We start from the raw sequence: 12,332 nt of genomic DNA on the forward strand, positions 1-12,332 counted from the left end.
ATGAAATAGTAGTTCAATAAAATTTTGAATGCAAGTCAACAAACGAGATGACATGGCCTTTCACCCGTGATCCATCTCAAAAGGGTTAAAATCAGTTTGTCGTGCAAATGGATTAAGTATTTTTTAATATGCAGGTGCAGCTATGTGACATATGATTTCAAATTTCAGACTTCATTAGTGTTCATATTCTTGTACAGTTTATCACTCCCTTGAAGAAGAAAACCATTGTTTCTCAAAAGCATTGGGTACAGTTGTGCTTTTATCTCTATTTACTTAACTATGGTGTAAAAATAAAAAAGTATTTTCATTATTAGCTTATCTAGTTATAAAATATATTTAATAAGACCACAGAATGTTGACAGAGTAGTTGTAAACATTTCAAACTGATTTAATAGCCAAGATAACAGAAGGAGATGGTGCTATGATAATTAAACTTTCTTCACAATGTGGTGTGAGATGAAATGAAGACTCTCTAAAATAAATACATTTCCTGATATTTTTTGGGGAGATTAAAATGTTAATTTAAAATTTACCTTGAAATTATTATTTTTGGTAACAACCTTACTTACAGCATTTAAAATGTGTTCCACATGTACTTTCAAATTATTTTACTTTTTCAAAGAGGTTAGTCTGTTCCTAAAAGCTACCCAAAAGATTCAGTCTAGAAATGGTAAAATATTTGTAGATATTAATTGGAAAGATGATTAAAACATCAGCACCTGTAATATAAGAAATGTGCAATGATATAAATAGTTTCTTTATGAATCCTGTTGTTAATAAGTATAATTTCTTTTGCTACTAGATACATGTAGATTCTGGCATGTGAACAGGTGACCTATATAACAACTGTAGGTAAGAGTTAAAACATTATTACTCTACATTGTCGTTACAGTATTACAAACTTCTTTGAAAAATCATTTAACTGAAAGAAATGTTTAAAATTTTATTAATCCCCAGATGTCCATATGAGCTGAAGAAAGAATACAGTTAAGATTAATAACCTTCTATTAATCTATTAAAATTTTATTTTGCATTAAAAACAATAATGAACTCTGGAAGCTTTTTTCAATTTGGTATAAAGTCTAATAGCACATAAAGATGAAAATAACGACAACTGCTTAACAATTTATGCTAACTGTATCTTTCAATTTAGTAATTATTTGAATCTTAAAACCTGTCCAAGATGTTGATAGCATAGATATACCCCATTATTCTATTTATTCTTACAAAACAAACAAAAGAAACTTACCCCAACCTGTTACAGCCCAGCTAATAATAATATACAAGCTGATTATGATAGCACCAAGTGGGTCAGCAAACCTCCAAACTTCATATCCTGCATATTTTGTAACAGTATTTGATATAGTAGCTAATGACTTTCTAAAGAAATTCTACTATTTTTAACTTAATGAATTATACTAATCTATACAAAACATTTGTTTGTAAAATTTAGTACTGCTACTGTACATAGTCAATACTACAGCAGCAGTTGTATCCTTTGGTGTAAAAAAGATATTTTCATAATTAGCAGTTGTGATTAATATCCATCTAGTTTGGTTTATTTTCTCATTTTTTATAAATATTCAGATATACTTTTTAACCTGTGAAGACCTACTTTTTGACCATTAAGAACATCCTTTTTATTTTAGCCAACTTAAGTTTTGATATTCATAGCAGTGGAACAATTCCGATTCCAACTGCCAATGCATATTGTAATTATTCTTTATTTTAATTGGTATTGTATACTTTAACAATTTTATTATTTTATGTCATTTACATTTGCAGTCATACTTAGCTATATAGCATAGTGACCCACTGCTAAGTTCCTTCTAATGTACAGCATAATAGCTCTTGTCAACAGTATCCATAGAAAAATACTTTTTTGAAGCAGATAAAACAAGAAGGTTAACGTGGACTAACAAGTGATATGGACATTATTTTTAACTGAAGATGTTTTTAGTACATTGCTCTTTCATATCAGAGGTGTGTAAAAACTACATTTCAAATTTGTCTTTTGTCTGTCAAAATGCCTTACACAGATTACTTTCATTCAGCACCTGAAGTCATCATTTGGGTTAGACCCATATCAATCTAAAGCTTATCTAAACTGCAATTTGTTTTCAGTACAAAAAAAAAACTTGCTTCTGAGGTATAAAATGGCTAATTTAGTGAGCAAGCAGGTTTTTATTACGCCATAAAATGTTTGTGAATGTATATGAAATAGCATTTCTCTTATTTAGCCCACAATTTCAAACTAGAAGTGTGTAAAAATAGCATACTTCTGGTATAAAATAGTCTTAAGCATTTGATATTACATTATAAATACACGTACACAATTTCCAAGGTGACAAATATGTGATGTAATGTTCTTTCTCTTCAACATTCCCCTATTGGATTATTCTACACTAATGGAACCTGTTTGGTAATTATTTAACTAATGGTGAAGTGCATACAGGTTTTGAAATATCTGTTGAAGATGAAGAAATCTCAGTGCTAGATATAACCAGATAAACTTAACATTCTTTTATAATGAAGGAGATAAGAAACTAATGAAGAATTACACAACCCTTATATATGTGATTAAATAATATAAAGCTTCGCTTGATATAACAAGCCTTACGACAGCTAATATTACTTAAAAATTCAATTATCAGATAACCGTGGTATAGAGCTTATTATTAAATAATTGGTATTTAATATTATTAATTGAACACAACATTTTGTCAAAATTTCAACATAACATTCATCAAATTTCTTCTTCATTAATTCACGTTTATAGGATACAGTCACTCTTTACTTTATGAATAGAGTAAATGTTTAAATATTCAAAACACCATTTCTAGACAGGATGAATTAAAATTATTTATTAAGTTATTAAAAATATCTTTGTTACCTATGTATCCACAAACTAAGGCTACAGTATTAGACAAAACATCATTTCTATGATCTTGAGAGAGGGCCTGAAGGCTACTTGATTTAAAGCGACGACAGAATACATAGAGAGTCACCTTTACTCCTGAAAGTTCAAACGTAGGACGAGATAAAATTTCTTGAAATAAAATCTTGAGTTTACTGTCAAATCTTAATGGTATTTAAAACCATAAATTTTTAATGATTAAGAAATACTAAAAAACAAAATATACAATTTTATTTTGCTTAATTCAACATTTTACTTCTGTTTGACAAGAAATATAGTAAAATTTTAATATCTGCATTCTATACATCTTTATACAAGTTATATAGTTTGTGAAACTTGATTGGTTCCTTTGTTGGCTATGTACATGACACTGGGTTCGAACTGTGTATTCACTACAATGCACATGTATATTCAGGGCAGACTTTAAATATGGTACATACTGACATTTATTTGTATAAAAGATATATAGAAAATTATACAAAGAAAGGTTCTTTTGTATACAACTGCAAACAATCCTTCCAAGAATGGAAAATACAAATATGCAAAATTAATTTTTTTTGGTTGTGTCAAACACATCTGCATACATTTTTATTCTTGTAAAAATAAGTTGGTTCTCAATTATAATTAGTACTTTAGTTTGAATGCTATTTCTAAATGATGCTTAAAATGTTTTTTTAATGTAAACGTAGTAAATTAAAAAAACAAACTTTGTTACCATATAGTTAAAACAAAATATCTAATTTAAAATACATTGGAGCTATAAATTTTCTTTTTTTTCAAGCAGAGTTGTAATCATGATATTTTACACTCTAAACTAGGTCTATATAACAAATTGTGTGTGTATGTGCGTGCGTATGTGTGCACATGTGTGTTGCATTAACTGTTGTCATTTGACAATGTTGGTCACACTATAGCCAGAGCAGTTTTTTTACTGTAACTTTTCTAGAAAATACTGTTTAGGTTTTAACTACCCAAAGCTGGAAAATACAATTACACATGACTGTGAATCTCCAAGAAAACTAATCTTGTTTTGGTAGAGGTTTTGTTCATCAGAGAAGTTTGGCATGCTTGATGAGTACTCTAGGGCATAACCAAATAACTGAAATTGACATTTAACAATATACCATGTAAGCTATTTATACTTAATAAATTAAGAAAAAACTGGCAAGCAATACCTATGTTTCCATTTCTGTCTCACAAAGAATAGTTGTATAATAATGTCATTTGTTTATAAGCCAAATATAACACATGCTTAACTTTTTACCAACAGTTGCTTTGTCATAACTTGTTTTCTTTATGGTGTTTTAAAAAAGGTCTTTATTACAGCTTATTCATTTATAAAATTTCCTTTATTCCTTTTTATACCAGATAATTAATAAACTTTAATTCATGATTATCAAATATAAAACAACATCAAATTGAAATCTATCAGTAAAGGATTTGTCTAATACACACCACAACTTCTGCTATTCTTTATTATTGAATTACAGGACATTAATGAAATCTTTACAGACTTACCAATGGTAACCAAACAAATAGCAATAGTTTCAGCTTGAAACCTAATTATTCCACTGTGTACTGTATAAAATATTATATTTTCTACTGCTTCTCGTACCATCTGAACTGATGCAAGAGACATGATCACTGACAGTATAACTATGGCTATGGGTTCAAGGCGAGTTCGACCTGTCAGGTTAAAAAATATACACATAATTAATTATTCCACAAGACTCTGGTGTTAAAAATCATCAAATCATATTATTATTTAAATTATGAAAATTTTTCTCTTTAAAAATTTACATTAAGCAGTGATATACGCTCAAGAGCCATGAAATATTTACTTTTTTATGCTGTAATTCATGAACTTTTGGATACCATTATATCTCACAACTGGTCTAGAAAATTCATATCCAGGCATTCTAAATTAATTTAAAGGCCAATATCATACTGTAAAATATTTACTTTTTTATGCTGTAATTCATGAACTTTTGGATACTGTTACATCTCACAATATTCTAAACTAATTCAAAAGCCAGTAACATAAGATACACACTATTTAAATATTGCAAAGGTAAACCATATTCTACCAAAAAATATACATGAATGACACTTCAGTTTCTTTTTTAATTTGCATAATAACAACGGATAAGTAGACTGAATTATAAACTTTCAAATAATTTCAGTATTTCAGGCATGTACTACAAATCTGATATGATTACTATTAGCTATAATAAAAATTTATGACTCTCATGTATATTATTTGAGTTTTTAAGTTTGAGAGACAAAAATAAGTTTTATAATACACTTCAGCATTCAGCTGTAAGATATTCAGTTTGGGCTATAATTTTTTACCTTGAGGATACTGGTACAAGTCTCTTTTCTTGATGGCTCGGTTACTCCACCAGATCAAGATACCAGAAGCTAAATCAACCCCACTGTCAATCACAGATGACAACACTGACAGGGATCCAGACAAACATGCAGCTACAGTCTTAATTATTAGGAGAAACTACAGAAAGCAAAAAATTAAGCTGATGGGAGTTATCAGCACATTTATTTTTACATTTTTAATATTTTGAGGAATTTCAAACAGGTAGTCTTACCTATGAAAAACTGAAAGTATTTCCTTGTTGAGTTACTCTCATGCTATAAACAACCATTTGACTCAAAGATTTGAATATATTAGTTTCAATGCATAATTATACACTCTCACATCTTCCATTCAACTTATTACACATGTTAGGATATCTTACATATGCTCTACTTCCCACCATAATTCAGATTTATAAGTTGCAGTTGTGATGGAAAACTACATATCATTCAGTTATGGGGAGGTGAGCAGGAATGTATTTCAGAGGTAAGTACCTGTTTGAAATTCATTTTAATCCTAAAAATGTAAAATTCTAATCATGTAAATTTACCTCTGAAAAACTGAATAGTCACATTGAGAAGGAGGTTGGAATCAGACAGAGAGAGCTAAGATTAGACAAAAAATATAGGTAAAAAAAAGACAAGTTAATAATGAAGACTGCACCAAAGATGTTGACAACCAAAGTTAAAGTAATATCCAGAATCAAAAATATTCAAAGAACTGGATTCAAGAGAGAATGAGTGGAGTGAACCAGCCTTATATAAAGACTGGACCTAAGAACAAACAGAAAAAACATTTTTCTCCGCAGAGTATTGTCCTGGATATCCTAAGTTCATACAAAAAATAGGTTGGTTAGGATGGTTTATTTGTGGAGCCAACAATGGGAGCATACACACATAAGAGGAATACTCTGTCCCAATTTTGTAGTGGAAGGTTCTCTAGGAAGCAACCCGATAATAATGTATGAATAGATATATTCCTAGGGCTTCAGCCCCTCTTCATCCATATCCAAAAAAAGTGAGAAGTCAGAAAATGGCCAAATCAGTGGATGTTCAATAAGAACTGAAGGAAGACCGAAGCTCTCCTAAGGATAGGGTCTCAACAACTTGAGGACAGTGTACCGAGAACATTCAAATAAAATAAAAACAAATAAATAAATACAGATGATTCCTAGCACAGTTGAGTTATGAGACATCTACTGAGAAAGAGTGTGAAGCCTCATATACTTCTAATTCTAATGCCTTATATAGACTGAACCAAAGGACATTCAGAAAAAAAGCATTCTTTTCAACAGGGCACTTCTTTGCCCTTGAAACCATTTAGTTTGTACAAAAAAGGGGGGTTGGATAGGGTGGTCTTGTGTTTAACTGTGAAGCCAGATGATGGAAGCACAGATGGTGGCATAAACAGGTATGAGGACTACTATGTCCAGTACCTGTAATGGAAGGTTCTTGGAGGAGCAGACCAGTCAAAAGTTGCAAGTAGACAAACTTCTAGGACTTTAATACCCTCCACCCATACCTTTAAAGTCTTTGTTTTTAGAGGAAATAGCATTTCTCCACAACTTGAAAAACTTGTGACCACGAGGAAGAGTCAGTTGGATTTTTGACAATGTTGCAAAAGTCCATGGCTTTATCACATGGCCAGCATTGCAATGCTACCAAACTGGTACCCAGTGCATGGGCAAGGCTATTCCAGTCCTTCCATAGTGTATATGCTACAATTTATGTTAATTATGCTTCCACCCAGACATCACCCTGGAATGGTGGAGCAAAGCATGTGGAGTATTGGGTCACTTTCAAGTGAGCTGCTCATACCTTGCCAAGCAGAAAAGTAGACAGTTTGAACAATAGTTCAATAGGTAAAGGAGAGCAAAAAACAGATAGTGAATGATGATGCTCCAGATTCAGGAAACTAACAAAGCTCAAGTCCAGCCTGGTCACCAACTTAGAGTAATATAATGGATGTCTTGCACCAAAAGGTTTGGTGGAGAGCCCAACTCTCTCACAGCTGGTTAGTCCTTGGTACATACCTGTCAGAACGCAAGGACAAGAGATATAATTTTTTGGTCGATACAGGAATGGCCAGAACACTGGTAAATCTCATGATTCATCAGGCACTCAAGGCGAAATCAACACTCAAGCTTGTCATTACAGACTTAGTACTGATAAATGGAGATAAGCTAGGTGAGAAAGGAAACACAAATTTCCAACTCTCTCTAATAGACATCACTCACAGAATGAAAGTAGTTATCAACCTTGGCTGTAGCATCAGCATCCTTTCAATGAGCTTACTGCACAAGATTATCCATCAGTTTTGCCTGTGAAACTGGTGAACTGATATTCCATGGGATATTTATCTGATGTTGGCTAGATGTGGCCAAGGAACAGTGGAATGCATGAGTATATGTGAGAGAGGCAATAACAATATCTCCATGTACACAAGTGATATACCATGGTCTACTACACATGAAGTCTAGTGTGACAATGCCTTATAAAATGAATATAAATCCCAAACATCAAATAAGCTGCTTCCTGTTCAGAAAGCAAGCATCATTCACTCAGATAGATATGTGTATTAAAAGACATGAAGTACTAGTGTTGTTTTGTAAGTATGGGTGACTGAATTTCCATCTTTCCACTGGTACAATCATCTGCACAGTGAGCAAAGAGGATGTAACCAAGGCTAATTGTAACACTAGTGTTGCATCTGTCAAGCTGCATCACAAAGTGAATATGTGGTTGCAACCATATCCGAGTTTGATAGTTGAGGACAGTGCAAACAATATAGACTCAACACAGTGCAGCAACTCAGTAATTTGTTGATTGAATATGCCAATTAATTTGTGGTACCAGTTGGAAAATTGGATCAAACAACAACTCAACATCACATACACACAGGTGATACACGTCCAATTAAAAACTGCTGTGCAGGCTTCCCTGGAGCACCAGGGACATAGCAAGCACTGAGGTACAGTGGATGTAAAAGGCTGATATTGTACAGCCTCCAAAGAGTGCTTGATTATCTCAAGTAGTAATCATAAAAAGAAGGAAAGTATTGATTTTTGATGGGTGAATAAGGTAACTCATTTTGATACATTTCTACTACCCCCTGAACAAATTGGGATACTGGCAAGTCCCATGACTGCTTTCACCATGAGAGATGGCTTGTATGACTTTTGTGTAATACCATTTGGCCTGTGTAACTTGCCCATCACTAGTGAGTGGCTGAGGAAGCTTAAGCTGAAGGGACTGCAATAGGATAGGTGCTTCATCTATATCAATGAAATCTTATTTGGATGCATGTTCAAATCTGTGGCTGAGAACCTTAAAATGACACTCCAATGGGTAGAAGTGGCAGGCTTGAAATTTAAACCAGGAAATGTGCATTCATGCACATAAAAGTGGAATTTCTCAGTTGTGGTGTGGGAAAATATGGCATCTCTACAGACCCTGCTGAAATGGTGGCGATGCGAGATTGGCCTCAACTTGTGACTAAATTAGAAGTTTGCGGTTTCCTCAAGCCTTCATCATTGTTACCAATGGTTTGTGGCCAAATTCTCCAAGATTATCACATCGTTATCAGCTCTCACTAGATTTAAGACACTCTTCAGATAGACTGAGGAATACGAACAAGTAATGAGTCACTGAAACATGCTTTAAAAGAAGCCCCATTGCTGGCATCTCTATGACAGAATGGAGTTGTTCTTAAGATACTGATACCAGTGATAGTGAAATCAAAGCAGTGTTATTGGAGTTGCAGTCTTTTTAAAACACTATTGACACTACTTGTATGGTAGAATGTTCATTATTCAGGTGGACCATGCACTGCTGAAATACCTAATGTATTTTAAAAATCTGGAAGGGAAGATGACACATTGGATAATAGTATTGCAGGAGTATGATTTACTCATATTATATCATTTGAACTCTCAACATGGAAAAGGACTGTCTTGCAACACAATGAAGCATCCTATCCATCGGTTGAATGTCCAGACCCTAGACACCATGTGGGAGTTGAAATAATTTCTGCCATAGTGACAACAAGCCATACAGTAGGATATTCTACTAGTAGATGGATGCCATAATTAATAGTTCATGAGTTCTCGGAACAGCAATTGAAGGATGCAGATCTAGTTAAAGGAGGAGAGTGACAAATCAAAGCAAGACAAGTGAATAACATCTCTACATGCAGTGAGGGAGTGTGTTTCCTCTGAGCATATTGATATATCTTGTCGTAACAGCACAAATATTAATCCTGACCTATGAGAATTTTTGCTGTAAAGTCTTAGTTTAGCAGAATTCTGCTACTGATTATTTAATTCCTGATGCCAGAAAAGAACAACGACTTAAGTACCAAAATGGCAGCTTATTACTTTACATACTATTGAGACATAGCACTGGAAAGTAAACCAAGCAAGTATACGTACATAAAGATTATTCCTTGTATTTCTGCACAACTGTGTACAGTCTCCATAGTTTACTCTCATGAACTTAAGTAGGTAATTCAGAAATATTTTGCAATAAATATCTTGTTGAATCTCCTGTTATTCTCTAAACCTGCTTTATTGCTCTAAAGGAAATCAGAGCAACCTGAATACATCACAGCTCAATTCTCACAAAAGACCAAGAATTTCTATGAATTTTCATGCAAAAAAAAAAAAAATTAGTTTCCAAGGATATATTTAAAATTATTTCATTAACTAAACATGAGATCTGTAAATGAGATCTGAGATCTACCACAAAAGGTACATGACAAATGTAATACTAAACTTATACTAAACCATCCTGTAAAGAAACTTTAATAAATAAAATATATTCTTAGGAAGAGAAAAACTGACCCTACCACCACAACTTGAAGTTCTGATTAAAAAAGAGCGATACTGTACTGTTTAAAAGTATCTGAAAGTTCACTTAAAATGTGATATAACAGCTACACTGTTATTCTATCAACAAAATTCAATTACTAAAAAACTGAAGGAAAAACTACAAGTAAGAGCAAGATGAATCTCATGTATTCTACTGCAAAAGTCCTTAACATTTGAAACTCGGAATGATTAACCCTGCCAAAGAAATCTATGTAAAATGATTAATTTACTTGCATTTTGCTACTTTTTCCTATATTGTTCTTCTTAAAATCAATTTTTTTGATGTTATGATAGTACATATTGTCAGTAAATGTAGTTTTTAAACAATCATTTGAGAGGGAATATTTATTTGCATGGTACAACCTACTAGAAACCTCATTATGGTTTCCTGCTTGGAAACTGCAGTATGTGATTTCAAAATTAACCTTTTTAAAAAAAGTCAGTTATTCCACTTTTTGTTTTTAAATGTGTATAAAAACCTACCAAATTGCACACAAATGACACTTTTGACATAAAAGTTGCTTTTCTTCTCAAGCTGGTCTTTTCATTAGTGTTTTCCATGGCATCATCAACTTCCAGTTGCAGTTCTTCAAAAGTCGTAATAAGCTCATCTTGAGTTTTATAATATCTCCTAAAAAAAAGTAAAGAAAACAAGAACAGAAAAAAACCAGTACCAAGTTTGATTTTACAACAAAACTTTCTTTACACAGTGTGGAGCTTTGAGGATTAAAGAAACAAGTTTTAACAAATTTCATTTCAGTAACAGTGATTCTTACTTATTTAGTTGTCCAGTATTAGAAAAACCTTTTTAAGTGCCTTTTTTATGTATAAGAATTTGTGCATTTCAAATATGAGAATGGTGATTAACCTGAATTCATTCACATGTTTGTATCTGTTTAGTTTTGTTACATTTTGATATTAATTATGTTTTAGTACTTATATATTAAGAGATCAAGGAATACAGAATAATAGTTCTTCTCTATTTCTATATCAGCTATATTTCAGTTATCATAATGCTTTGCCATACCGAACACTTCTGGGTAGAGCCTTGTCACCACGTTCCTTTCCCCGTCGTTTCGTGGTGAACCATTCCAAAGGAACTTGCCAGCTAAATATTTCTGCTGTAGGTTAAGTTGATAACTTTATTAATTTCAGAAATTACACACAAAAAACATGACTAAAAACACTCATTTTTCTAACAATAGTTTTACCAATAATGTTTTAAAATTATAGAATTACTTCCTAAAATTTGCAGTTTTAGCATTAAAATGGATAGAGATTCATACAAGGGCTCTCCTGCTTTAAGTGTCATTTTGTAATAAAACTGTGTGAATTCACATTTTCAAATTACTTCCTATTCATAAGATTTCCCTTAACCGATTAGTAAAAGCATCACACGAGTAGTTTTCACAGAAGAGATCAACTGTAGTACATGTATTTGTACAAATATGAATTGGCATGATAACGAAGAAGCTACTTTAATTCTACTTGAACTCTAGAAATGTAATATTTCAAATTTATGAGCTATAACACTAGATGAGTAGAAACATTAAAAATGACAACTGAGAAAGCTAAAGATAGGTTTCTTTTTAAATAAGGAAGGATAATGGAACAAAATAAAAAAAGACAGACCCCTTTTTACTGGCAAGGTCTGTTCAAAGGTCTAAAGAGACATGAAACAGGTTTCAAATATAGATGTAGTAAGTTTTGAATTGAATTATTAGTCACAATGAGATCTGGTACAGAGAAGACTGTAGTTCCAAAATAGTAATTCAAAAATTTTTCTAACGAATAATGTAAAATGTCAAAGGAAAGAAAAGTACTAAACATTAATTCTGCTTCACATTTAACTAAGCTAAAAGAAGATATATTAGACTTATTAATAAACATACTGGAAGAACTATTTTAAACCATTTTAAATTAGTAAGCAAATGTTAAAGAAATTTGGCAGATTATTAGTAAACATAACAATGCTTTCATATGCAAAATATAAAATTTTTATTAAGTCGTAAGGTTTGTAAAGCATTGTTTTTCTCATGCCTTTTTTTCCTTTTCACATCTTGCCTATCTATCATGCAAAGTAATTTTCATTTTAACATTAAAAAATACTTTTATGCATCATAAAATTTTGAAATTTCACATGCAAAATCTTTATAATGTCCAAATAGTTATCAAAC

The 12,332-nt window shown here is 32.0% G+C and overlaps 1 protein-coding gene across 4 annotated transcripts in view; it reads right to left on the reverse strand.

Annotated features, from left to right (window-relative positions):
- Positions 1-12,332, reverse strand: part of LOC106472960 (metal tolerance protein 5-like) — a 38,279-nt gene that overhangs the window by 15,189 nt on the left and 10,758 nt on the right. For all 4 annotated transcript variants that reach the window (XR_002613568.1, XM_022401486.1, XM_022401485.1 and 1 more), the window contains exons 3-8: positions 11,183-11,276; positions 10,639-10,786; positions 5,270-5,426; positions 4,436-4,603; positions 2,894-3,016; positions 1,250-1,336 (exon numbers count right to left, since the gene is read on the reverse strand). Coding sequence is in view for 3 of the 4 variants with exons in the window: in XM_022401486.1 (XP_022257194.1) it covers positions 1,250-1,336; positions 2,894-3,016; positions 4,436-4,603; positions 5,270-5,426; positions 10,639-10,786; positions 11,183-11,276 (777 nt within the window). In the remaining variant the exon portion in view is untranslated. The remainder of the gene's footprint in view (positions 1-1,249; positions 1,337-2,893; positions 3,017-4,435; positions 4,604-5,269; positions 5,427-10,638; positions 10,787-11,182; positions 11,277-12,332) is intronic.

Source organism: Limulus polyphemus, unplaced genomic scaffold (assembly GCF_000517525.1).
Source record: "Limulus polyphemus unplaced genomic scaffold, Limulus_polyphemus-2.1.2 Scaffold5772, whole genome shotgun sequence".
In the NCBI taxonomy this organism is placed as follows: domain Eukaryota; kingdom Metazoa; phylum Arthropoda; class Merostomata; order Xiphosura; family Limulidae; genus Limulus; species Limulus polyphemus.